This window comes from Drosophila subpulchrella, chromosome 3L (genome assembly GCF_014743375.2).
Source record: "Drosophila subpulchrella strain 33 F10 #4 breed RU33 chromosome 3L, RU_Dsub_v1.1 Primary Assembly, whole genome shotgun sequence".
Taxonomy (NCBI): domain Eukaryota; kingdom Metazoa; phylum Arthropoda; class Insecta; order Diptera; family Drosophilidae; genus Drosophila; species Drosophila subpulchrella.
The window spans coordinates 5,303,950-5,325,821 of record NC_050612.1 but is presented as its reverse complement, the minus strand read 5'-3'; the positions used below and the strand labels follow the sequence as shown (position 1 = coordinate 5,325,821).

Below are 21,872 nucleotides of genomic sequence, written 5' to 3'. Positions count from 1 at the left end.
AGTCCGAGGGGGTAATATTTAAGGTTTATAGCCAGTAGATCAGTAGACATCTTTTACAGGTGGCCAATCTCAAATCCCCATAACATTTCTATGTTTTTGGTTAAAACGCGCGCTTTTTCACTGCTGGAAATAATTAAAGCCCTTCCATTTTAATAATACAATTCCTGTTTAATTTGTCTAAGTAATGTAAATTTGTTTATTGCCCGATAAACACGAAATGAATTATATAATTGTACAGTTTTCATATATGCATGTTTATAATATCTAGTTTCATACAAATAATTATTAATATATTAATGTTTTATATAAGCCGCGAATCACATATACCTTTTTTACGACTGAAATACAGTTGGAATACTAATTCGTATAACTAGAAATTTTGCTCGAATGCTCTGCGCAGATCCTCGCTGATGAAGAGACCGAAATCAGTGTTTTTGGCCCGGTGCGGATGCTGAGTGCAATATGTCTGGAAGATATGTCGCAGGATGCGGCTGCCCTGCAGCTCGATCTCCAAGCGTCGCTGGCTGCCAGCAGTACCCATTTCCAGATGGGCCAGGAGCCACTGGTTCTTCAGCGTGCGGAGGTCCTTCTCCAGGTTGGTCAGCTCCTGGCTTTCGGTTCGAGGAACATGCAGTGGTTCCAAGGCGGCGAAGGTCTTCCTCATCTCACTGCCCTGCAACTGGACTCTTAGGTACCTCTCCTGGCGGAGAGCCTGGTGGAGCATGTTCATCTCCCGGTTGGAACTTATCGTGGTGTTGGTCGCACAGGCACTGTCCGCCTGCTGCTGCTCCTGCCAGTGCTGCTGCGCCTGCTCGAGGATGGATATCTTATCCGCTAGTATGTTCAAGGCCTGTCCCAGGGCCGCCTCCTTGGCCAGGATCGATTGCTCCAGCTGCTCCACCGCCTCTGCGAATCCGGCAAGCACGTGGCACTGCTTGCTCAGCTGCTTCTCGGCCATTTCCTTGCGGACCTGCAGCTCCGAGAAGTCCTGCTGCTTCATCTTCGCCATGTACTTGAGGCTTTTGATTTCCTTGTCCCTCTCGGCCACAGTCTGCTCAAGGTTTTTCACGTCCTCGTAGTGCCGTTTTACCTGGGCAGCCCGTTCTTGCAACGTGTTGCTAGTTGGATGACGCACATACTCCGTGTTCACGTCAGTGGACTCCAGCAGGGTGAAGAGCTCATCCAACTGCTCCTCCAGGAGTTGCATGCACCGCTGGCTGTAGGCATCCACTTCCCTGGGCTCCTCGCCCTCCTGACTTGGGGCAAACTTATTGTAGTTGAGCACCAGCATCCTCCACAGCTTTTCGTGGGCTATACCCCCATTAGAGTCCTTGCTGGCCTCTCGGGCAGTGGACCCCAGCAACCGGATAAGAGCCCCAAGTGCCTCATTGGCCTCGAGGATTCTCTGGTACCGGGCGCACTGCATTCCCGTCCAGGAGGCCGTCTTGCTGCCACCCAGCTTCCTCTGCAGCTTCTTGAGCTTCTGTTTGTGGGCACAACTCTGCTCCATCAGCAGTTGCATGCAATTAAAGGAGGCGGTCTGCTCGTGACCCAGTTGTATAATGGTGTGCATCAGCCCCGCATTCGCATTCACGGCGTCCAAGCCCGCTTCATAGACCTCGATCAGGGCTTCATAGAGCTGCTGCTCGTCCAGGAGTTCTACGAGCGTTTGTGGAGGCATAAGATTTTGATGCAATCCACTGACATAGTGAAGAACGCGGCGAATCGGTTCGCAGTTCGAATGCTCATCTAGTTGACCAGTTTTGAGCAGTCGTACAAACTCGTCAAGCTGCTGCTCCTGGGCCTCCAGATCACTCCGATAAATGGCCGCATGGGTGCACAGCTCATAGGCGCAGTGGTTGAGCCCGTGGCGGAACTGCTGGAGCACCAACTGGAGGCTCTTTAGCAAGTAGATGCACTGCGACCTGAAGATGTAGCGCTGCACGGAGTAACCCTCGAAAATGGCATCGCGACCTGTTGATTAAAAAACATCGATGTGCCATCAGTGTATTCTATTATGTGCTCTGCTCTGATACTATCAGCTCTTTTCTGGAATTTTGCTGTTCCATTTGAAACGATTTTAGATTTATAATCTTTACTATCCAAAAAGTTATAGAAGTAAGAAGATAACAAGGAAGAACGCTATAGTCGAGTACCTCGACTATCAGATACCCGTTACTCAGCTAAAGGGACAAAAGGGAAATGGAGATATGCAAGCAGCAAAGCGAGACTGAAATGCGCCACCTACCCCTGATTTTAATATATGGTTATGTGGGCGGTTGACAGATTTAAGCGTTATGGGCGTTAGAGTGAGCGTGGCAAACTTTATTTTGGATCAATCGATGGGTATTGACAAGACTAATACATTTCAGTTAACATTTCTAGCATGAAAATTGTGGGCGCCACAGGTTTGGACGGTTTGTGGGCGTTAGAAGCTCAGGAATCTGCATGCCAAATCTTAATAGCCTAGCTTTTATAGTTTCCGAGATCTCAGCGTTCATCCGGACGGACAGACAGACAGACAGACGGACATGGCTAGATCGACTCGGTAAGTGATCCTGATCAAGAATATATATGTACTTGATGGGGTCGGAAACGCTTCCTTCTGCCTGTCACATACTTTCCAACGAATCTAGTATACCCTTTTAGTCTACGAGCAACGGGTATAATAATAAAACGAAAATTCAAGCTTCTTTGTTTTCATACCCTTGTAGAGGGTATAATGATTTCATTCAAAAGTTTCAACCCCATAAAGTATATATATTCTTGATCAGCAACACTAAACGAGTCGATTAGCCATATCCGTTTGACCGCCCGTCTGTTTGTTTCTACCCGAACTGGTCTCTCAGCTTTAAAGTTATTCCTTCCTTCTTTTTTCTATTGCAGGTAGTATAGTCATAGGTCTGATCGAGCCGAATCGGACAACTGTGTCCTATTTCTCCCACATCATTTTGTTGATCGGAAACCAATAGTAGGGCAGATTAGGGTTAGGATAATTGAGGGGCAAGGAGTTTGTGGCCCTAGCATCTAAACGGATCGTTTGAAATGCGCGCCGTTTATAATGAAGGTACCTTAGAGCACTAGAGGGCGACAATACAAATTTGATCTATAAACGCCATCAGTTGAAGAAGTTGTGATGTAATTCATGTAAATGTCAGATTTGATAAAATATTTTTATTCTGTTCGAGACACTGTATTGGACATTGGTCGATCCCGAGATTTTAAATGTTACTACTTTTTCATTGTTTTGTGCTCTTTATTCATGGTAATACATTTTCATTTACAGTGAAATTAAATTTATATCAATTTTTACCCCAACACGGTTTGCAACATTTCTCGAAGGCTTTGCAATTGACTTTAGAAGTTATAGCCAAAAGAACAGACTTTCCATGAATTACTATGAATGACTTTATTTATATCTGCTTTTCTTAATATCTTTGTTCCACTCTCCCCTATATCTTTTTTACATAATTATTGACATTTTACTAGCAAATTCTTGTGATGATAGGCAATTTTACCACGCCCACTTTAACGCCCATAATCCATCTTAATGCAAACGTATTATGATTTGTTATTATTGTTGATGTTTTTGTAGACACATTTAATTTGACTTTCGACAAAACCAGATTACGAATGGTAAAAAAGAAAAGTTGACCAAAGTTTGAAGCATTTGGCTTACCTATTACCTATTTTTCGGTCTCTTTTATTTTTCGAGCCAATTAACCTCGAGATCGGAAGAGTGGGCTGAGGTATAAAAGCATTGGGCTTAGTCTACTGATTATCACAGTTTTCATTCTAATTCAGGCCAAGCAAGTCGACCAGTAACAAAATAAAATGGCTCATAAACTAACCATCCTCTGCTGTGCTCTTTTCGGTGTGGCTGCTGCCAGTTATATCCCCCACGGAGGATACGATCACGGACACGGATACAGCATCCAGACGCAACACGAGGCTCCCAAGAAGTGGCAGGATCACCACGAAGCCCACTCTTGGGCCCCGATTCAGGACCATCACCACCAGCAGTGGGCACCAGTGGCTTCCCACGACAGCCACCCCCAGTGGAGCCACCACGAGGAGCCCAAGCACCACCCCAAGTACGAATTTGACTACGGAGTGAAGGACACCAAGACCGGCGACATCAAGCAGCAGTGGGAGACCCGGGACGGGGACAAGGTCAAGGGGGGATACACCATGAAGGAGGCCGATGGACGCACCAGGATCGTGGAGTACACCGCCGATTCCCACCACGGATTCCAGGCCACCGTGAAGCATGTTGGACACGCCGACCACTTCGAGCACAGCCACGGACACGGACACGGACATGGACACGGACAGGAATACGGACACGGACATGGCCATGCCACCAGCTACGCTGAGGTGAAACAGGACACCGGCAGCAAGTGGGAGGACAAGAGCAGCAAGTGGTGGTGAAGGAGCTGGCCCAACTGACTGTACAACGATTCGGACTAACTAAATTATTGTAAATAGAAACGAACAAATTACGAACTTTATTTATAGGTAAATAAATAGAAGCAAATAAATAAAGAAGATTAAATCAAGAAGCTTTCGTTTCCTTTTAAAACAATTTTAGCAAATAGACCCATCCAAAATCCAAATTGTTGAAATCTGACCATTCAATCAAATGTTATGAGCAATTGTTCAAAATGTTGTGGCAGAGAACTGGCGGACATGATTCTACTAGTGCCTATTAAGACAATCATTGTTTCAGCCGAGTATCATGTAAATGCAGTTGGCTTCTCTACGACTTGCAATAAAAAGGCATTTAGGCTTGTTGTTTAATGTCAAAACAATTCGACCAAAATGTGTAGTTTTTATGGCGAGCCAGTCCCTACAATCGTAATTTAAATATTCTCGATTTCTAAAGAAATCACCTGACCATGGATGACCAACCATAACTTTGCAAGGTGAACCTTAAAAAATCGCGGTCTGAGGAGGACCATTATCAATACTATTGATAATAAAAACAAAATCCCATTTACACTTTTAAAAAATATTAAAAAATGTGGGCGCTAAATTTGCTTGCTTACTCTACGAGTAACGGGTGTACAAAATGTATTTATAAGCAAAACAGAAAAGTAACATCAAAATCTAAGCTTAGAATCGCACTCACCAAACTCGCAAGCCGTGGGAAACTTCTCGTTGATGGCCTGGCACACGATGGTCAGTTTCTCATTCATCCGCTCCAGAAGGAGCATGACCAGCACCACGTCGTGCTCTCCTCCGCGCAGAAGAAACTGCTCGGGAACAAAGGCCAGGACGTGCTCCAGATGCTGTCGCTGCAACCTCAGCTCCACAGTCTTGATCTGCTGCTCCAGCGCCCTTCCATAGGCCTTGCTCACACTGAAAATGTGCTGGTAGTCCGTCTGACTCTGGTTGGAACCTTCCTCCTGCTGGGACTCGTTGGCACTGCTAAAGTCCTCAATGGACAGGGTGCCGTCCGCCCGGAGTTGGAGTTGCTCCTGCAGTTGCCTGACCAAATCCCGGAACTTCATGATGGTCACATCGCGATCATATAGACTCTCCATGGCTGCGTTCTTCTGCTGCTCAAGGATCTTCACTTGACCGCCCAGCTTGTCGATTTCCTCGCGCAGATCGGTTTCCAGCTCTTGGTTACTCTCAATAAGTTGTTCTTGGATTTGTTCCAGTGCCTCCAGTTCGTTAACTTCGTCTTCCAGAAGCTTGACGCGATCTTCCAGCTCTAGCTTGAGGGAAGCCAGCTGCGTAACCATGGACTCCGCTCCGAGGGAGGCATCTACCTGCTCTTTCAGATCCATGAGCTGCACCTCCATGTTGTCCACCCTTCTGCTGAGCAATTCCTTAATGCTTTTCAGCTCGTTGATCTCCGAGTGCTTGGTCTCAAGTTCCTTGTGCGTTTTTTGGCCCATCTGCTTCTCCTGGGCGAGAGTGTCCCTCAGTCGGACCACTGTCTCGCGGAGGCGTTGGTTGTACTGCTCCAACCGAAGGAACTCGCCGGCTGATTGGGTAACAACACCTACGCCCGAGTGCTTCTCACTTTTCTCGATGCGTTGGCCCTGCTGCTCCTCCTGCTCCGCCTTGAGGATCTCCACGTCTAGGCTCAGTTCATCATTTCTTTCCTGAGCCATTTCCAGCTCCATTTGTAGGGTCTCCATGCGCTCCTCCGCCATTTCCTTGTCCAGTGTGAGCAGCTCTATGCTCTCAGCTATCTCGTCCAGCTCCCTCTTGAATTTGGAGGAAACATCCTGGGCCTCCCTTAGTTCGTGTCGTGATCTCTGCAGCTCCCTTTGGAGCAGTACCTGCTGCGTCATTATCTGCGACTTGAACTCCATCAGCTGCTCGTTGTGAATCCGCATCCGCTCCAGCTCCAGAAGCTTAAGTTTGTCCTCGCTCTTCTGCACCCTCAGCAGTTGAAGTTCCTCCTTTAGTTGGCGGAGCTCGGGGCTATCTAAGGGTGGAGCGACCGAGCTGGGAGTTCGGAGAGCTGGCCCTGGGGTGAACTGGGGTCTTAGGATCTCCAGGAAGCGCGGTTCCACAAAGGCGGCTGGTGCAGCCCGCTTCACCGAGCTCGTGGGACTCATGCTGGTCTTGCTGCGCTTGGGAGCCAGGGCCAGGGGCACCGGCATGGCCAAAGTGAGCTGCGCCGTGGAGCTCTGGGCCTGTGCTGTGGTCGGCTTGGGTTGGCTAATCCGCGTGGGTCTCAACTGGGTGTAGGATGTGGATCGCCTCTGGTTACAGGTCATGTTCGGCGGCGTCAGTTGGGCACTGGCCTTCTGTGCGGGCAACTCGCCGATTGTGCTTGTCTGGAGCGGATTGGCAGGCTGCTCCTGTCTCGAGTTCGATGCATCCTTGCTCTGGGGCTCTTCTTTCTTCTTCCCAGCCTCATCTTCCTTTCCTGCGTGCTGTGGTAAGTCCTTGGACTCCTGCCTATTAATATCCTTAGATTGCTCTTTGGCTGCACTCCTCTTGGGAGAGGTGTTCATTTCTACGACGTCCTCCACTTGCGAATTGCCCTCAGTCACCATTGGATTCTGGAACAAGTTTGACTAATATAAGCACCATATTTAAATATTTTCTACAAAATAATAAATGATAAATGTCGAAAGTTGATAATTAAGTGTTTGAAATAGAGTTCAAATTGGTTTTTTAATGATTTTAAGAGCTGGAACGCCTAAACATATTTTGTACGACGATTTATGTATCTTAAGGGAAATTTATTTTGAGGTCTTAGTTTCTGTTCTCATTCTTGTTTTTTAAGTTCTCAAAGAGTGTATACCCTAAAAGGGTCATTTGGTTTGACCTATATTATATGTATTCAATCGAATTGCCACAACTCACCTTTGGAAGCTGTAAAGGTTGCTGTTGGCTCGCCAAAAACTTTCCAGAAGTCTTCGCTAATGGCGGCTCTTTAGAGGACTGGGTGTTCCTGTTCCTATGCTGCGGTGATGGCGTAGAAGCCGTAGCCTTCGCCTTGCCAGATGTGCTGGCCATCTGCTCCCTCGGGTTATCCTGCAGGAAATAGCTAAGCTTACTTATCCACTCGGAACCTCTCCACATGCATTACTCACCTGCTCCTCCACGGACCTTCCCCCGCCGCTCCGCCTCGAAAGTTTCGCTCTCGCCCCGTCACGCTGCATTTCATCGGTTTTTCGATTATCCGCTCCCTTCGGCAACTCGGCAATCCTCACCAGCTGCTGGACACGCACGAAGAGTCCGCAATTGGTGGGGCACTTGAAGTAGATGCTGCCGTGGATACTCCCATTGTTTTTGCCCAGCGGTGCGTCCAGAACCACGCCGTACCAGAGTCCGGCGGCGAAATTAGTGCGTCCCACATAGGCAACCGTGCCCTGCAGATTTTTACCCGTTACCTCAACGCGCTGGCCAAGTTTCAGTTCCCGGGGGCTCATCATATAAGCGTTGGGCTTACGTCATCTTGTGGACTTGGTAGTCCAGTTGGATGAGTCGATGGCGTGTGTAATCCCAGTTAGCAGCTTGCAAAACTGCAGCACTGAGCAAAACCGATGCGAAAGCGAGTCATCATGTGCTGAGGGCCCCACCCCAGGAAGTCAGTTCACTAAGGCGCAGGCGCAAGAAGGGAGGTTTAATTCGGGCGGGTGGTGGTCTAAATGAAAAGGTCAGCACGTGGGCGGCCTCACAATTTTACTGTTTTATTTAACCAATGTCTAATATAATGTAATGTTGTTAAATCTCTCTATCAATCAACACTTTCTCCGCTTAGCCGGGGGCTCTTCAGTGTCCCGCTGACAAGCCCGCGCTGCCTGCTTCTCAATCTTGTCAATAATAACCTGCTCTTCTGTCAACATGGTCATGATTACTTCGGCATTTCCTCTCAAAATCTTAGACGATCCCCCGCATGCCGGATCACGTTCGAACTCCTTCTCGACCAAAGCCAAAATGTTTTCAGTTATCGCGTCTACAGAATTTTCTGATGTATCGTCCTCTGCAGAACCCGTCTCCGACTGTGAACTATTTCCATCCAATTTCTCCTGTGAACAAGAGTCTTCTTCCAGTTTCTCCTGTGAACAAGAATTTCCTCCCAATTTCTGCTGTAAACTTGGACCTTCTTCAATGCTATCTTCAGATCCCGAACTCTCTCGACTTTCCACCTTCCTCTTCAAGACTCGCCCGTTTCTGCATCTAGAATCTTCACATTTTTTCAATCCGTCAACCACTTTCTCCGGGCAGTCCAACTGAATCGAAGGTGGTTCCTTGTTTATCAGTTGAGATATCCTTTTGGCATCACTGGCGGATAGCATGTTAATTGGTCTTAGGTCTCGGGAAACATGGCGATCGCAAAATGGACATGTGGCTATAACTTCTACCTTTGTCCCCATAGTTCACAAAATATTGTATTAGTCTACTAGTCTAGTGTTAACTGTGTAGTTCTAAAGAAAGTACTGACATGATTGAAGAAGTTTTTATACAAGCTCACTTGATCATTTTTATTGAGACTGCCTTTCACCACATAGCGTTCACCAAGTTTTCGATTTATTATTTCTCTTAAATCTTTAATGCGCAAATATGTTATTTACAATTAAATAAATTTAATCCATGCACTTAACATCTCATAAAGAACATTTAAACATGTACGATTTATTATTATTGCCGATTTACAACTTGAGAGACCAGAAACTATTGCCTACATTGAATGGTTTGGTTGTGCCTTTTGCTTAATACGTGTTGTCAACTAATTATTTAGCTGGTATCTATATGTATATACACATATCTAGAAAACGTTGCGGCATATGGGACAGGTGGACTTGCTGCTTGTGGTGAACCATTTGTACTGGAAGAATTGACAGTGTTAGTCCCGGGGAAATCAAAACAAGTTCAAGGAGTTTTACCAAACAAGGTCCGTGGAATTTCTTCTTGCAGGTTTTGCACGTGAGCTTTGGCAGCTGACAAGTGTCCTGGTGGATGACGGTATAGCAAACATAGCACTCTTCCACGCCCTCAAACTTTTTGTCCAGGTTGTTTTTCCACATGGTCAGGCCATCGTATATGGTGCCGTTCTGTAATGAAGTTATGACATTATTGTTATGAACACTTCTATTTATAAACTTAGAATTTTATTTGACTGGTGTATTTACAAGCTATTTACATATTCTCAGGAATTGGGTTATGCAAAATTGTATATAAATACCTGATGGGTTAGGAAGATGGTCAACTGCATGCCCACATTCCGGGAGGAAGCCCGTCCACCAATCTGCTTGCCGCACTCGACCTTTACAGCTCCCAGCGGATAGTTGGGGGCCAGTGTTATGACCAGCTCCATGCGGGCCTCATCGATGGCATAGACCGCCAGCACTTCGCGAGTGGAGGAGTGGACAGTGACCTAAAAATTCGAAGAGTGCGATATAGAGTACTCAAATAAATCGTTTAAATTACAATATCAGTAGTCTGTGCTTCTATAGGATACAGAGCTAGCCCAGGGCTTTTCTGTCTAAAGGGATTTACATAGCGGTAGAATATATCCTTCTTAAAAGAGACATGGTGACCCTCGAGATCTTCCGTGTTATCGTCATTATAATACTCCTGATTAGCATAATCGTGGTTTTTTCCCTGCGCCTTAGCTCTCAAGAGCAAGAATAGGAATCAATCGGTAGCAACCGGCTCACCTGCATGTTCTCGTGCTTCTCTTTGCGATTGGCGATCGCCTTGAGCTCCTCGCTGCAAATCAGCGAGCTCACGTAGTTGGTGGTGAGGTTGTCCACGAAGTTCTTCTGCCTGGACTGGGTGGTGTTCCACCATCTGCGCACCACGGCCGGCAGCTTCCGGAGCACCTCCGTGTACAGGTGGCAAACATATCGCTCCAGTGGCAGCTTGCGATCTGTAAAATAAAATAAATGTATATTGATCAAGGCAAGCCAGGCAGTGAGAAGTCAAATTATGTTTATATACAGAACACTTCGCTTAGTTTCATTGTCTCCAGTCGTTTAGTGTATTGAACATTTCTTTTTTTTTGGATTAACGATTTATTCGAAAATATGGCCAAGCCAATAAATTTCAAGGAAATGCCCTCCGAGATGCCTCCGGCCAAGCGGATCAAGCTCGAGGGCGAGGTTACGGTGGCCGAGGCCATAAACTTCCTGAAGACCCAGTGCGACACACGCAAGGAGCACAAGCCGGAGGACGCCCTTCAAGAGGGACCCACCGTGGCGGACGAGCTCAACGCCCGCCTAGCAATGGTGCATGTGCGCGAGGCTCGCGCCAAGCGCATTCGTCGCCTAGTCAAGTATCCCACCAACGAGACCCAGGCATTGTACAGGCAAGTACATGACTAATTTATTTACAATAAGCACGGATCATCCAAGATCTAGCAACTAATGCAAATGCGTTGACTGCTTGGTTTCAAGTTGCTTTTTTGCAGGACTCGCAGATAAATCTATATCTACCTATTGACCTACAGATTCATTTGCGTCTGTCCTCGCTACCATCCTTGCTATGTGCCCTGCCAGCACACGGGGCAGATCATCATCGACCGTGACGTGTTGTCCCGGGAGGAGCACATATGTTTTTTGGCTACCCCCAAGAAGGACTTCTCCTCTCCCCAGTTGGCCAAGCAGTCGCGCTACTACACCAAGAAGATCTTTGTGAACCAATGCACAGCCCGTGTGGAGCGCCTGGCCGATCCGCATCCAATGCGAGTGAGTGACACCTACAATTTCTTCAAGGAGTACCTCTCGCCTCGCCATATAGCCGCTCTAGAGAATCAGATGAAACCCAAGCCACCGGTGGAAGCCATGTCAATGGAGAAGGCGCTGGAGTACATGGAGGAGGAGATGCGTCAGCGAAGGGCGGCAAAGCGCGTCCACAAGCGCAGATGCAAGGGCCTGAAGAAGCGCATTCTTTTGCGCCAGCGCAAACAGATGCAGAAGATCATTTGCGTTCTGTTCGAGGAAATGAAGGACTTCCTTCTCAATGACCAGTTTATTGTGGACGAAAACTCGCCCCTATGTTGTGTAATTCTTGAGAGACTTCGAGAGTTTACAGGTGAGTGCTAACAAAGCTAGCTGGCAGATTTTGTTGTTAATTAAACAACAATCCTTCGACAGATCAAGAGTTCTACACGACCAGTAATCTACGCGAGTATCAGCGAATATTGGCCAACAACCTGACTGTTTGGATCAACAAATTTATATCGAACTTGAACATTTACTTGGCGCCTCAACAGATACCAGTCCAACGACAAATGATGGCAGAGAACGATCCCGAGCAATTTGTGCCCTTGTCGGACTTCATTTCTGTATCTGATGAACCAGGTGCAGAGGAAATGATGGAGGATGTTGAGCATGGAGCCGCCGAATATGATTATGGATATGGGGAGGACTATTTACCCGACGTGCTTAATACCGATTTGTCGGAGGAAACAATAATTAATTAAGGTTCAGCTTACCCTTCAGCTGAGACCAACTGAGCTCCTTGTAAACGCCGTTGCTGTGCACCTTGGCCCCGTGATTTTTAAGTATGTCCACTGGCATCGCGCGGAAGAGGAAATGTAGAAAATTCTGTAAAGCGTATAAGAAAATTTAAAGTGCAAGCCCGAAATCAAAAGTAAATTTTATGTATTGTTTTCCAACCTCTTCGTATTTGTTATCATTCAGCCAATTGGTGTAGACAGCTCGCAATGCAACCGGAGATTTGGCGCAAGCATTAATGATGCAATCCCATAAGAAAAGGTAGCTTAGTGCATCATGTCTGTCTATGGGTTCCAGATCTTCCAACTCCGCCAGCTTGAATGTAAACTCTTCCAGGTATTTTCGTATCAGGATATCGTAGCGGGTCAGGTAGTCCTCAAAACGATTGAGGAAGTGCCATTTGGAGATCGTGCTTGAGGCGTCCAGACTCTCGCTCTGCTTCTCGTTTAACTCGATGTCGTCGGCCACAAAGTGTGGGGTTAATTGGCGCAGGGAGTGTACGGCACTTAATCGAACCGAGTGTTGGTAACTATACAGCTGCTTGAACAGGAAATTGCACAGGTGGTCCAGACTGATGTTGCTATTCGACTTGCAGAACTGAAAAGTTAAAAGGTATATTGGGTTTAAGATGCTTTAAGTCGTGCTGCCCAAATGTGCAATGTGAATATTACAATTTCCCCTCTACTTACTGAATAAACAAAACTGTAATCAAGAAGCTCTAGGGTCGGCGTAAGACGTTCCAGCAAGGCTTCATAGCACGCCTGAAATCCTGGCTCTACACTCGTTTCGTGGGTCAACTGATAAAATGACTTGAAGAGCACTACATTGACTTCCTTGGCAAACAGAGAGTCCCATTCATCGATCATGTTTTTGAGTAATTCCGTCGAACTCTTCTGCTTTTCCGAACGCACAAATTCAATCAAAGAGGCAAACAATTGATAAACAGCCACAACGAACAGAGAAGTCTGTAAATGGAAAACCACTTGCTTAGAATTTCGGAAAATAAATAATTTTTTAAACCCACCTTTGGATCTTTGAAATGAGCTATGGATTTAGAAACGGAGAGAATCCAAGAACTGAGACCTATGCGAATAGCATCCCAGTTTTTTATGCTCAGCTCGTACGGAAACCGTTTCAAAACTTGTGTTAAAAGTTTGATAAACTCCACGGTATTTATAACAGACTCATAGGGTTGTTTGTGTATTTCCCTGAAAAACATTTGGTAAGCTTCAAAATTAAAGCGAAACTATCCATTTATAAAAATATGTATTCTCTTACACATTGTAATGGAGTAAATCCTTTTGTGTGGCTTGCTTCTCCCCTATGCTGGTCATAAACTGCACGGCTGATACAATAATATTACGATCTGTTTGTTCGTTGACCTCGGCTTCAAAGTTGTTTAATAGTAGGGCATGGAAAACGGCTGCCTTTACCCAAATCTCAGGTGGTTCCGTTCTCATTATGGCCGAATTAAGAGTAATTGCTTTTTGAGAAAGCTTAGGCAGAAGAAACTGCAAAACAAAGAGGATTGAAAAGCATTCTTGGATTCATTTTAAAAGTTATACCTGTAGTGCCATCACATAGGTCTTAAGTGCTCCCTGCGTCACCAAGGATTCGGAGAGATCCTCGTGCAGCAAAATGGAGGCACTTTCTTCGAAAGCCGCATACTGAGGACAAAATGTAAAGTAACTCAGCAGACGACATCCTATCACACTGGACTGCTGCACTGCATCCTGCTGAAGACGCTCTTTGACTATTCCAACCAAATCGCTGCTGTTGCCCATAAAGCTATGAACCTTCTCCGACAGGATCAGCACTAGTTCCTCCGCAGACGGTTGCAACTCTGAAACTTCCAGCCAGCTCTCTGCCGTTCCTGCTACTCGAATACACTGAACAAGTTCAGCAATCAAGGGTTCGTTCCAGTTCTTAAGCACATCGGCATTTGGATCACAGTAATCCTCGGTCAACTCGTCTTCAGGATCGATTGTGTCTTGAGTTGGTGGGTATTGATACACAAGTTTGTAGATGGTTGAAAAGTTAAGGGTGGAACGTTGAAGTAATGGTAATATTTCATCCTTGGCAAAGGAAGCGCTTTCAAAGGGAACTCCCGCACTAACAGATCCTTGGAGGGCTTCCAGAAGCACGCAATGGTTCTCAAACATGTGAATCTTTTCAAATGTTTTCAGGGGGGATTCCAGAAGAGCCGCTATTGTTGTGTCAATTCGTTCCAAGCGTTTCTTTTCGTCGTCAATATTTTCCGTGGAGCAAATGACAAACTTGGCCATTGCCTCTGCCATTCCGTCCAGATTATCCGCCTTCAGTTCAACTGAATTTGCCAAATTCTCAACAATTTCCGCACAAGACTTCAACATGTCATCACTGATCTCTATGTCTTTACTTGAAAGTGCATCTTGCCAGCAGGTGGTAATTTCCCACAGAGTATCCTCCGACAAATAATCCTCCGACCGATGCTCTAAACTAAATTTAAACAGGCTAAGAAAGATCTGTTGGCGCACGCGCAACGAAGAGTTGTCGTTGCTGCAAATCACAGGCATTATCTGGGCAATAAAGCTGCCACACACTTCCACCATGTCGTCGACAAGGGGCTGCTCGAGGGGCCCGCACATGGCCAGCAGTATTTTATCCACAGTTTCAGCATTGATGAGTATGTCTCCCGTGTCCGTTTGGAAGAAACATTTGTGAAGCAAGTTCAGCTTTTCTCGATCATTGTCCACCACAACTTCCCCTGCAATCCGCGCAATCACCTCACAAACTTCCGAACCACTGAGCATCTGCCTCACGGCCGGCTCAATACACAGCGGATAAGATAGTAGACGGTGGAGCAAAAGGTTTTGCACGCGATGTTGTGGTAGCTGTAGGGAAAATAAAACTTAGAATACAATCACGTTTTTCTAATCAATACTTACCTTCATGAGCGTGTTTTCAATATATTCAAAGCGTTTATCCGACCCTACCAACGGCAAAATCTCAAATACGATTTCAACCACAGATTCGCAAGCGTCATTATCCAGCTGTTCCAGCAATGAAACAAATTTATTGAGTGCTCCTTCTAGATCTCCGACGTCAGTTAAACTCTTGTAAAAGGCGGCATCGGTAAACATTTTGGTAAGGGTGCGAATTTGCTCTATGTAACGCGAGGATGAAGTACCACTTCCACTATTCTTAGCCTTATCAAGACAGATTCTCACCAACTTCACCACCAACTGCTTCAGCTCCTTCTGTATAAAAGCCGCAGCTTCTTGAGCCTTTTTGACTGGCGTGGTGGGTTCGCTTTTCTCCACCTTTTCATCTTGCACCTCCGCAAACTTTACACTCGGGGTGTCCAGGCTAGGGTTCGCCACATGCAGATCCTGAACTAAGAGCAGAACATGTGATAGCAGCTGCTCGTTCACCTCCTCGGCAGCCAGATCTTGGGTGACCAGCTCGAAAATACGTGTCCAGAACTGGTTCAGCAACTTGGCATAGAGGCCACCATTATCCAATCTATTGTTAATCTGCCGATCCCAAAAGGCCACCAGTGCAGAACTATGCTGGAAAAAGATCTTCACATGCGCACTGTCGCTCTTCAGCAACCAGCCAATGGGTTCCAGTACGTTGTTTTGCAGTAAGCTTGTTGCGAATTCCTCATCCTTCTGCTCTCGCTCTTTGTTGTTGTTAATCTGCTGCAGCAGAAAACGTAGACACTCGAAATAGGCATTGTGAATTACAGTACAATCGGATTTGGGTAGCGGGGGATCGAATTTTTCCGTGACTGCCATCTTCATGTCGTCAAAGAAACGCTGATAGAAATCATAGATATCCAGATCTTGGAGGGAGGCTGGGGTAATCTTAGACAGGAATGGTAGTAGATTCGGACAGATGGCCTGAGCGTTCCGATTGAAACCGTTGCGGAGAAGAGAGGAAAGTTTAGGCAGGAGAGCCTTTCGAATGTTGAGCGGAACAAACCTGCAAAATTAAAGTAGTAAAAGCTGAAGAATAATATTGAAGGGCTGATAACTTACCAATCTTCGTAGTTGCTTTGTAGGAGCAAAACGCATCCCCATATGTGAGGAGCCACCACGGGATCAGCATCGTCTATAAACTGGAAACATAGGGTGGTCAACTGCGCCCTTTGAGGCGAGATTACCTCCAACAGGGCAACCGATTGCAGGACGTGATAGATGCACTCAAACCAGGCGGCCCTTAAGGTTAAAATGAGTTTTTAGTAAATATGTAAGGATTGGATTGTCCACTTCTAAGTATACTTACTTTATGGGCGGCACTTTGTGCTTGGCAAAGCTCCAAAACTTATGGTGCGTCACCAGATTGACGAACCCCTCCTTGACCTGGCTGAGCTCCTCCGTCTGCGACGTTTGCTCCATGAAGAAGGACAACAACTTGAGACTGCTGATGACCACGCGCTGGTACTTTTGTTCCGCATCCTCCGCAGTAAGACTTTTTCCGATCGACAGAGTGGCGGCTGTGTGGAAGGTCAGGTTGCGGGTGGCGTACTCCAGGATCTCCACCTGACAATGCAGGCACACCTCCCTGGTGCGGTTGGCGTTTCCCGCGAAAGTGTCTCGAAAGGATTGCCCCGCGATGCTGGCGGCAGGAGCGTAGGTATCGAAACGGCTGCCGAGCCAAACGGGAACGAGCAATTTTAAATACGGGGCCATCGCCTTCTTGCACTTGGCCATGAGCAACTGCAGCACCGTCTGCGTCAACTCCCGGACATTGTGCTCCGGATCGCTCGCCAGATTCAGGTAGTACTTGGGCCACAGCGGGAGGATGTTCTTAAGGCCCTCCAAGTCCGACTGTTCGATCAGTTCGTGAAGCTCCTGCAGCGCCTTCTTCTTGGTCATTGGGTCCTTCTTGGACAGCTTGCGCAGGATAATCTGCGTCTGTGGACTGATCGCTGCATCGAAGCTATCTGGCATTTGTTCGGCACTGGCGAATCCCGGGGCAAATGGCACTAGGCCACCGCCATCCGTCTGCGCTGAGAAGCCCACAAAAATGGGCGTGGAACTGCCCAACAGCTCGGCAGTGCGGCTGCTGCTTGAGGGCTAGGTGGTGGGGTGATCATTCCATGTGTAAGTACTATAATTATGATTAATTACGTCTTACCTTTGCATTATTTTTGGTGCGCGGCGCTTGTTTTGTCTTTCCACCCATTTCTGGCTCTTCTTCTTGTCGATAGCACGTGGCAGGTCCGGCAACCCTTGTTGCTCGTATTTTTGTTAGCTGTCTGGCAGCCTCTTTTCTGTTGGTATTTTAGAGCCTGTTTACACTAGGGTGGAGTTATGGGGTTAATGTTCGGTATTTTTCGGGTGTTTGGTATTTGTAGGTATTTTTCAACAGTTTTGGCAATTGTTAACGGTTTATCAACAGGGACATAAATAAAAACAGCTGTTCTGGCACTGCGGAGGGACACAATCATAATACGTCACGACAGGGGCGTAGACATGAGGTTTGGGGGCTTTACCACCCCATCACGATTTCATTTAATGAGATAAGTTGGATCTTAAAATTAAATTTCAGTAAGAAAAATTAGTAATGATCTTGATATTGAAGAGGATTGCGAAAAAAAAGCAAATGTCTTCAAATAAATTTAATAAAAAACAAGAATAAGATATACCCGTTACGCAACTTAGGAGAGTGCGAGGGAGCTAGAGATATACAAGTAGTATCTGCTTATAACTGTTTAATGAAAAGCCCGAATTGAACAGTATTTGGAATGTAGCTGAACATTTATAATCAAAGCAAGATCCCAATAAAAATTAAAAAAAATAAATTTGTTAATGTGGGTGCTAGACGGGTTTTGGCGTTATGGGCGTTAGAGCGGTCATGGCACCCTGCTGATTGCGCTGCGCAATAAGCTCAAGAATCTGCATGCCCAATCCCAAATTTCTAGCTTTTATAGTTTTCGAGATCTCAGCGTTTATACGGACAGACGGACATGGCTAGATCGACTCGGCTAGTGATCCTGATCATGACTATTTGAACTTTATTGGATCGGAGACGCTTCCTTCTACCCGTTACATACTTTCCGACGAATCTTGTACACCCTTTTATCTACGAGTAACGGGTATAACAATCAAAAACGCTATATACCCTACTTCTTCCTCCGTAAGCCTAGTACTCAGATCGGCTAAGAAGTTCACTAGTCGAAAAATCGTATTCTCTGTAGGTGTGAGGAAGTTTTCAAAGTTGTTGACAAACGTCCTCCAGTTCGCATTAGCTGCAAAGTAGCTGGTGGAGGTGGAGTCCTGCGTTTCTCCAATGGAGAGCTCGTCGTAGATTGTATTACTGGTGGTTCTGCTAAAAGGATACTTATAAACTTAATTTAAATTCTGAAATTTTTTTATGATATGGTTTGGGCCCAGGCTGGATTTATTTGCTTGATTTGGTGTGTGTATACGATATGCCAGGTTGGTGTATCCGCTGGTGTGCTCGCTAAACCATCGATAACTTCGATATCGCTTCGATAAATATCGTCACTAGTTTGCACGTGTTGCAATTGTTTTTATTTTACTTAGCTTAAATAATGTCCAAGTTCCTGTCATATTACAACCTTTTTCCCATACCGGACCCCAAGGAGTTCTTGGGTCTAGCCGCGGACAGGAAGAAGGGTAATGTAGTTACAACACTCGCGCGCAATGTTGTGGTAGTTTTGAATGTAAGTTCTGGGCTCAAAGAAATACATGGTTCCCAAACAATAAATGCCGTCCCCCGCAGATCAGCACACAAAAACAGTTGCTCAGTTGGTCCCTGCCGGAGAAGCTATCCTCCAAGGTTATTTTCGACCGCAGCAGCCAGAAATATGTGGGCGTCTTCGGAAACCACTCGCTGCGTCTGTGGGATGTGGACACCAGTGATGTGACCAAATGCAAGAAGCTGAAGGTATGGATACACAATAATTGCCTAACTATGGTACTCACTACCTTACCCTACCTTGCAGTTCCAAAAAAGCATTGCCCATCTGGTGGAAACCAAGCAGGAGGCCTTGATCCTCTACAGCGATGGGCGTTGCCAAACGCTCTCAAAGGCGATAGCCTCTCGCAAGGATCAAAAGGAGGACACGGCTGAGCAACTTACTCTTGCCAACAGCAAGGTCATCAGCCAGCCCTCGGTTTTCACCTTGGCCCAGGGTCAGCAGGTGCTAACCTATTTTGAGGAAACGAAGGCAACTGGCGAACTGCAGCTCATCCGGCTCTCCTTGACCACCGCCAGTCGGCGGCAGTATCTCATCAAACGGGAGGAGGTCCGCCCCACAGGCTATGCCGTCGTGGAAGGCGACGAGGCTCCCCAACTACTAACTATCTGTGAGTAGTGTGCACTATAAACCCCCTTGTACATGCTGGGTTGGGAGATTGTTCATTAGCTAGCTATCAACTTTTTCAATTCGTATCAGTGCAGTATCCATCAAACAAATGAATGTTACTGACTAGTCTTTTAAAATTTCAAAGATCTCCCTAAGCTTCCATAAAATAGTTTACACGTTTATCACAAACATGTTATAAAAAAGAAGTCTTTCGCTTAAGCGATTACATCATCATAGATATTTGTTTATTACCATACAAGTTATATATATTGTACAGTGCATTTATAAAATCTGTATTGAAAAAAATGAGAAAACCGGAATGGCATGTCTATAAAAACACTTTTTAGGCCCAATCAAAAATTAAGCATATCATCCACCGAACCATTTTACTTAGATAAATGGGGAGCCCACAGTCTCTTCAATGATAACTACCATAAAAGCCCTGGTTCATAAAATACTTTATTTCTAGGGTCCGACAAGCGTATCTTTATGCTGAATCTGGCGGAGAGTAAATCGGATCGGTCGCCCGGACAATTCGTGTCCATGCTGGCAGAGCTGAACGTGGAGAGCAAGTTATCTGTGCATGGAGTCTCGCGGAACTTTGCTGCCATCTACGGCGCAAACTACGGTCAGGAGGGCGCCTCGCTGTTGGTCTACAACACCCAGTTTAAAGTCGTGAATGCCAAGCAGTACTTTAAGGTGTACCTGGACTTCTCTCGCCTTTGGGCTGGCGATGAGCACATCCTGCTGGCTATGGGACAGAATATAGCCGCCGTGCGGTACCGAATGAATCGAGAGGTTTTGGTGGATATGCTGGGATCCCAGTTTAGTGACACCCACCTTACCCCCATTGAACTGGATCACATAAACGAGGAGGAGTACCTGGAGTCCGTAATCAAGTTTGATGGCTGTAAAAAGCCATTCAACTACGCATCTTTAAAATCTAAGATAAATAATCAGCTGCCTACACTGGATATCCAAAAGGCAGATGGCAGGGAGTTGGCCTACGATCCTCCCGAGCTAGTGTACCAGGAGATGGATGAAATTATCAAGCAGCACGTCCATGGAGAGATCGCCAGCTGCGAGAACGGGTTGGAGGACTTGAGTGTCACTCTTATGACGAACTTCTTTGATACGGGTCCAAAGAATATTGCTGTGCAGGCCTTGGTCCGGCAACTGGAAAGAAGTGGAGCCGGCGAAGAGGAGATCATAGAGAAAATTCTCACACTTTTTATCAAGACCGAGAACACAGAGCATGTGCTAATGTGCCTGCGTCGCTACAGTAATATTTCTGAGAGAATGCTAGCCTGGTCGCTGCGTTTTGCTTTAGATCAAAGCACAAGTCGCTTTCTCGTTAATGGCGATGCAAAAGATAAACCATTGAAGAAAATTCGGTCCAACGACGAGTTGGTAAATGCAGTGCTAGCCTGCAGTTTTGACGCAAGCGGCATCGAGGAGCATCTTCGTCAGAGGCTGGAGCTTTCCCATGTCCAGCATCTGATGAACCACCTGTACGAACTAGTCAATGAACCCAGTGTCCAGCTAGAGGAGCGACCCAACCGGGATTCCTCGCTCGTTCAGACGGAAGTTCAAGCCCTGCAATGGTTCGGCTGCCTCTTGACCTCCCACTTCACCCTGCTTAGCATCTCCAAGGACGAGGCGCTGCTCGAGACACTCACAAAGTGGGCCAATATCCTCTCCTTCTACGAGGACAGTCTACTCGATCTAGCTAATTTGGTGCCGCTGCTCTCAAATATTGTGGAGAAGCGTGAGATGAAACCCAAGTACTCTACTACGTGGTATGGCATCGAGGAGGTGGTGCTCTATTAAAAAGAGTTTCCCTTGAGTTCTTTTCTTACATTTTAAGCCAAATAAAGCTAGAATTTACTTAAACTTGTTTTTTTTTCTACACTTTTTATCAGGATTGTAAATAACAAATATTGACTGACATGGTCGGTGGTATAAAGTATGCTATACAAATTTGTTTTGAAGACGCCTTACGCCACTGCTTCAGGCACTAGATTTCAGTATTCCTAAAATTGAAAATTTCAGAAAGTAAGCTTTAAATATGTGTGTTTTAGCAATTGTCAACAGGAGCAGTTTTCTATAGTACACCACGACCAGCTATATTTAATCCCAAAAGATAGCGTTCATGGACAATATTTGAAGCCTATTGGGGATATAAAATACCAGCACAAAATGTATCTAATGCTATTTCGAGAAATTGGCTGTATGAAAAAGATTGTTAAAACATTGCATCGAGACTAGCAATAAATTCATTTTTCAGTTTGATACAAAACTTAGCAGGCAGACGAATTTTTTTGAATAACATCTAGCCATGTTGGTTCGCGTGTATGTTAGTTTTACGATTCTGACTTTAAGAAAAAGAATGTTTTATTTTGGGCTCAAGAAACCCCTTGTTATACCCGGTACTCGTTGAGTTAAAGGGATTCGTCGGAAAGTTTGTAACAATGAGAAGGAAGCGTTTCCGACCCTATAAAGTTTATATAATATATTCTTGATCAGGATTACTAGTCGAGTCCATCTAGCCATGTCCGTCAGTCTGTCCGTATGAACGCTAAGATCTCGGAAACTATAAAAGCTACAAAGTTGGG

At 45.9% G+C, this 21,872-nt stretch overlaps 6 protein-coding genes across 6 annotated transcripts; 3 read left to right on the top strand and 3 right to left on the bottom strand.

Moving 5' to 3' along the window:
• Positions 1 to 167: 167 nt before the first annotated feature.
• Positions 168 to 8,046, bottom strand: LOC119555123 (dynactin subunit 1). The gene is made up of 4 exons (XM_037866347.1): positions 7,566 to 8,046; positions 7,336 to 7,506; positions 5,132 to 7,028; positions 168 to 1,974 (listed from the first exon to the last, which is right to left on the bottom strand). The coding sequence occupies exons 1-4, from the start codon at positions 7,905 to 7,907 to the stop codon at positions 371 to 373; spliced, it is 4,014 nt and encodes a 1,337-aa protein (XP_037722275.1). The 5' UTR covers positions 7,908 to 8,046; the 3' UTR covers positions 168 to 370.
• Positions 3,800 to 4,433, top strand: LOC119555137 (kininogen-1-like). Its single transcript, XM_037866364.1, has one exon. The coding sequence runs from the start codon at positions 3,835 to 3,837 to the stop codon at positions 4,429 to 4,431; it is 597 nt and encodes a 198-aa protein (XP_037722292.1). The 5' UTR covers positions 3,800 to 3,834; the 3' UTR covers positions 4,432 to 4,433.
• A 94-nt stretch (positions 8,047 to 8,140) lies between the features above and the next one.
• Positions 8,141 to 8,928, bottom strand: LOC119555132. The gene has a single exon (XM_037866358.1). It carries the CDS (start codon positions 8,850 to 8,852, stop codon positions 8,217 to 8,219), a length of 636 nt encoding a protein of 211 aa, XP_037722286.1. The 5' UTR covers positions 8,853 to 8,928; the 3' UTR covers positions 8,141 to 8,216.
• An 81-nt stretch (positions 8,929 to 9,009) lies between these two features.
• On the bottom strand, positions 9,010 to 17,156 carry LOC119555122 (E3 ubiquitin-protein ligase listerin). The gene is made up of 14 exons (XM_037866346.1): positions 17,061 to 17,156; positions 16,206 to 16,999; positions 15,959 to 16,138; positions 14,864 to 15,902; positions 13,502 to 14,809; positions 13,215 to 13,447; positions 12,961 to 13,144; positions 12,626 to 12,901; positions 12,099 to 12,533; positions 11,915 to 12,026; positions 10,137 to 10,348; positions 9,662 to 9,853; positions 9,363 to 9,530; positions 9,010 to 9,304 (listed from the first exon to the last, which is right to left on the bottom strand). Exons 1-14 carry the CDS (start codon positions 17,106 to 17,108, stop codon positions 9,245 to 9,247), a joined length of 5,241 nt encoding a protein of 1,746 aa, XP_037722274.1. The 5' UTR covers positions 17,109 to 17,156; the 3' UTR covers positions 9,010 to 9,244.
• Positions 10,370 to 12,097, top strand: LOC119555130. Its single transcript, XM_037866357.1, has 3 exons — positions 10,370 to 10,786; positions 10,928 to 11,511; positions 11,574 to 12,097. Exons 1-3 carry the CDS (start codon positions 10,506 to 10,508, stop codon positions 11,900 to 11,902), a joined length of 1,194 nt encoding a protein of 397 aa, XP_037722285.1. The 5' UTR covers positions 10,370 to 10,505; the 3' UTR covers positions 11,903 to 12,097.
• A 1,268-nt stretch (positions 17,157 to 18,424) lies between the features above and the next one.
• LOC119554896 lies at positions 18,425 to 21,150 on the top strand. The gene is made up of 4 exons (XM_037865998.1): positions 18,425 to 18,612; positions 18,672 to 18,836; positions 18,895 to 19,258; positions 19,727 to 21,150. The coding sequence occupies exons 1-4, from the start codon at positions 18,481 to 18,483 to the stop codon at positions 21,085 to 21,087; spliced, it is 2,022 nt and encodes a 673-aa protein (XP_037721926.1). The 5' UTR covers positions 18,425 to 18,480; the 3' UTR covers positions 21,088 to 21,150.
• The last annotated feature ends 722 nt before the right edge of the window (positions 21,151 to 21,872 follow it).

What these genes read in the sequence shown, in the direction of transcription:
- LOC119555122 (XM_037866346.1), bottom strand. Translation starts at nt 17,108, where the DNA reads ATGGGTGGAAAGACAAAACAAGCGCCGCGCACCAAAAATAATGCAAAG. An exon ending in AGAAGCACGAGAACATGCAG is followed by an intron (nt 9,854 to 10,136) that starts GTGAGCCGGTTG and finishes TCGAATTTTTAG; the next exon opens with GTCACTGTCCACTCCTCCAC. An exon ending in CCATCTTCCTAACCCATCAG is followed by an intron (nt 9,531 to 9,661) that starts GTATTTATATAC and finishes ACTTCATTACAG; the next exon opens with AACGGCACCATATACGATGG.
- LOC119555132 (XM_037866358.1), bottom strand. Translation starts at nt 8,852, where the DNA reads ATGGGGACAAAGGTAGAAGTTATAGCCACATGTCCATTTTGCGATCGC.
- LOC119555137 (XM_037866364.1), top strand. Translation starts at nt 3,835, where the DNA reads ATGGCTCATAAACTAACCATCCTCTGCTGTGCTCTTTTCGGTGTGGCT.
- LOC119554896 (XM_037865998.1), top strand. Translation starts at nt 18,481, where the DNA reads ATGTCCAAGTTCCTGTCATATTACAACCTTTTTCCCATACCGGACCCC. An exon ending in CCAAATGCAAGAAGCTGAAG is followed by an intron (nt 18,837 to 18,894) that starts GTATGGATACAC and finishes CCTACCTTGCAG; the next exon opens with TTCCAAAAAAGCATTGCCCA. An exon ending in TCCCCAACTACTAACTATCT is followed by an intron (nt 19,259 to 19,726) that starts GTGAGTAGTGTG and finishes CTTTATTTCTAG; the next exon opens with GGTCCGACAAGCGTATCTTT.
- LOC119555123 (XM_037866347.1), bottom strand. Translation starts at nt 7,907, where the DNA reads ATGATGAGCCCCCGGGAACTGAAACTTGGCCAGCGCGTTGAGGTAACG. An exon ending in GAAGGTCCGTGGAGGAGCAG is followed by an intron (nt 7,507 to 7,565) that starts GTGAGTAATGCA and finishes TATTTCCTGCAG; the next exon opens with GATAACCCGAGGGAGCAGAT. An exon ending in AACCTTTACAGCTTCCAAAG is followed by an intron (nt 7,029 to 7,335) that starts GTGAGTTGTGGC and finishes AACTTGTTCCAG; the next exon opens with AATCCAATGGTGACTGAGGG.
- LOC119555130 (XM_037866357.1), top strand. Translation starts at nt 10,506, where the DNA reads ATGGCCAAGCCAATAAATTTCAAGGAAATGCCCTCCGAGATGCCTCCG. An exon ending in GAGACCCAGGCATTGTACAG is followed by an intron (nt 10,787 to 10,927) that starts GCAAGTACATGA and finishes ATTGACCTACAG; the next exon opens with ATTCATTTGCGTCTGTCCTC. An exon ending in GAGACTTCGAGAGTTTACAG is followed by an intron (nt 11,512 to 11,573) that starts GTGAGTGCTAAC and finishes ATCCTTCGACAG; the next exon opens with ATCAAGAGTTCTACACGACC.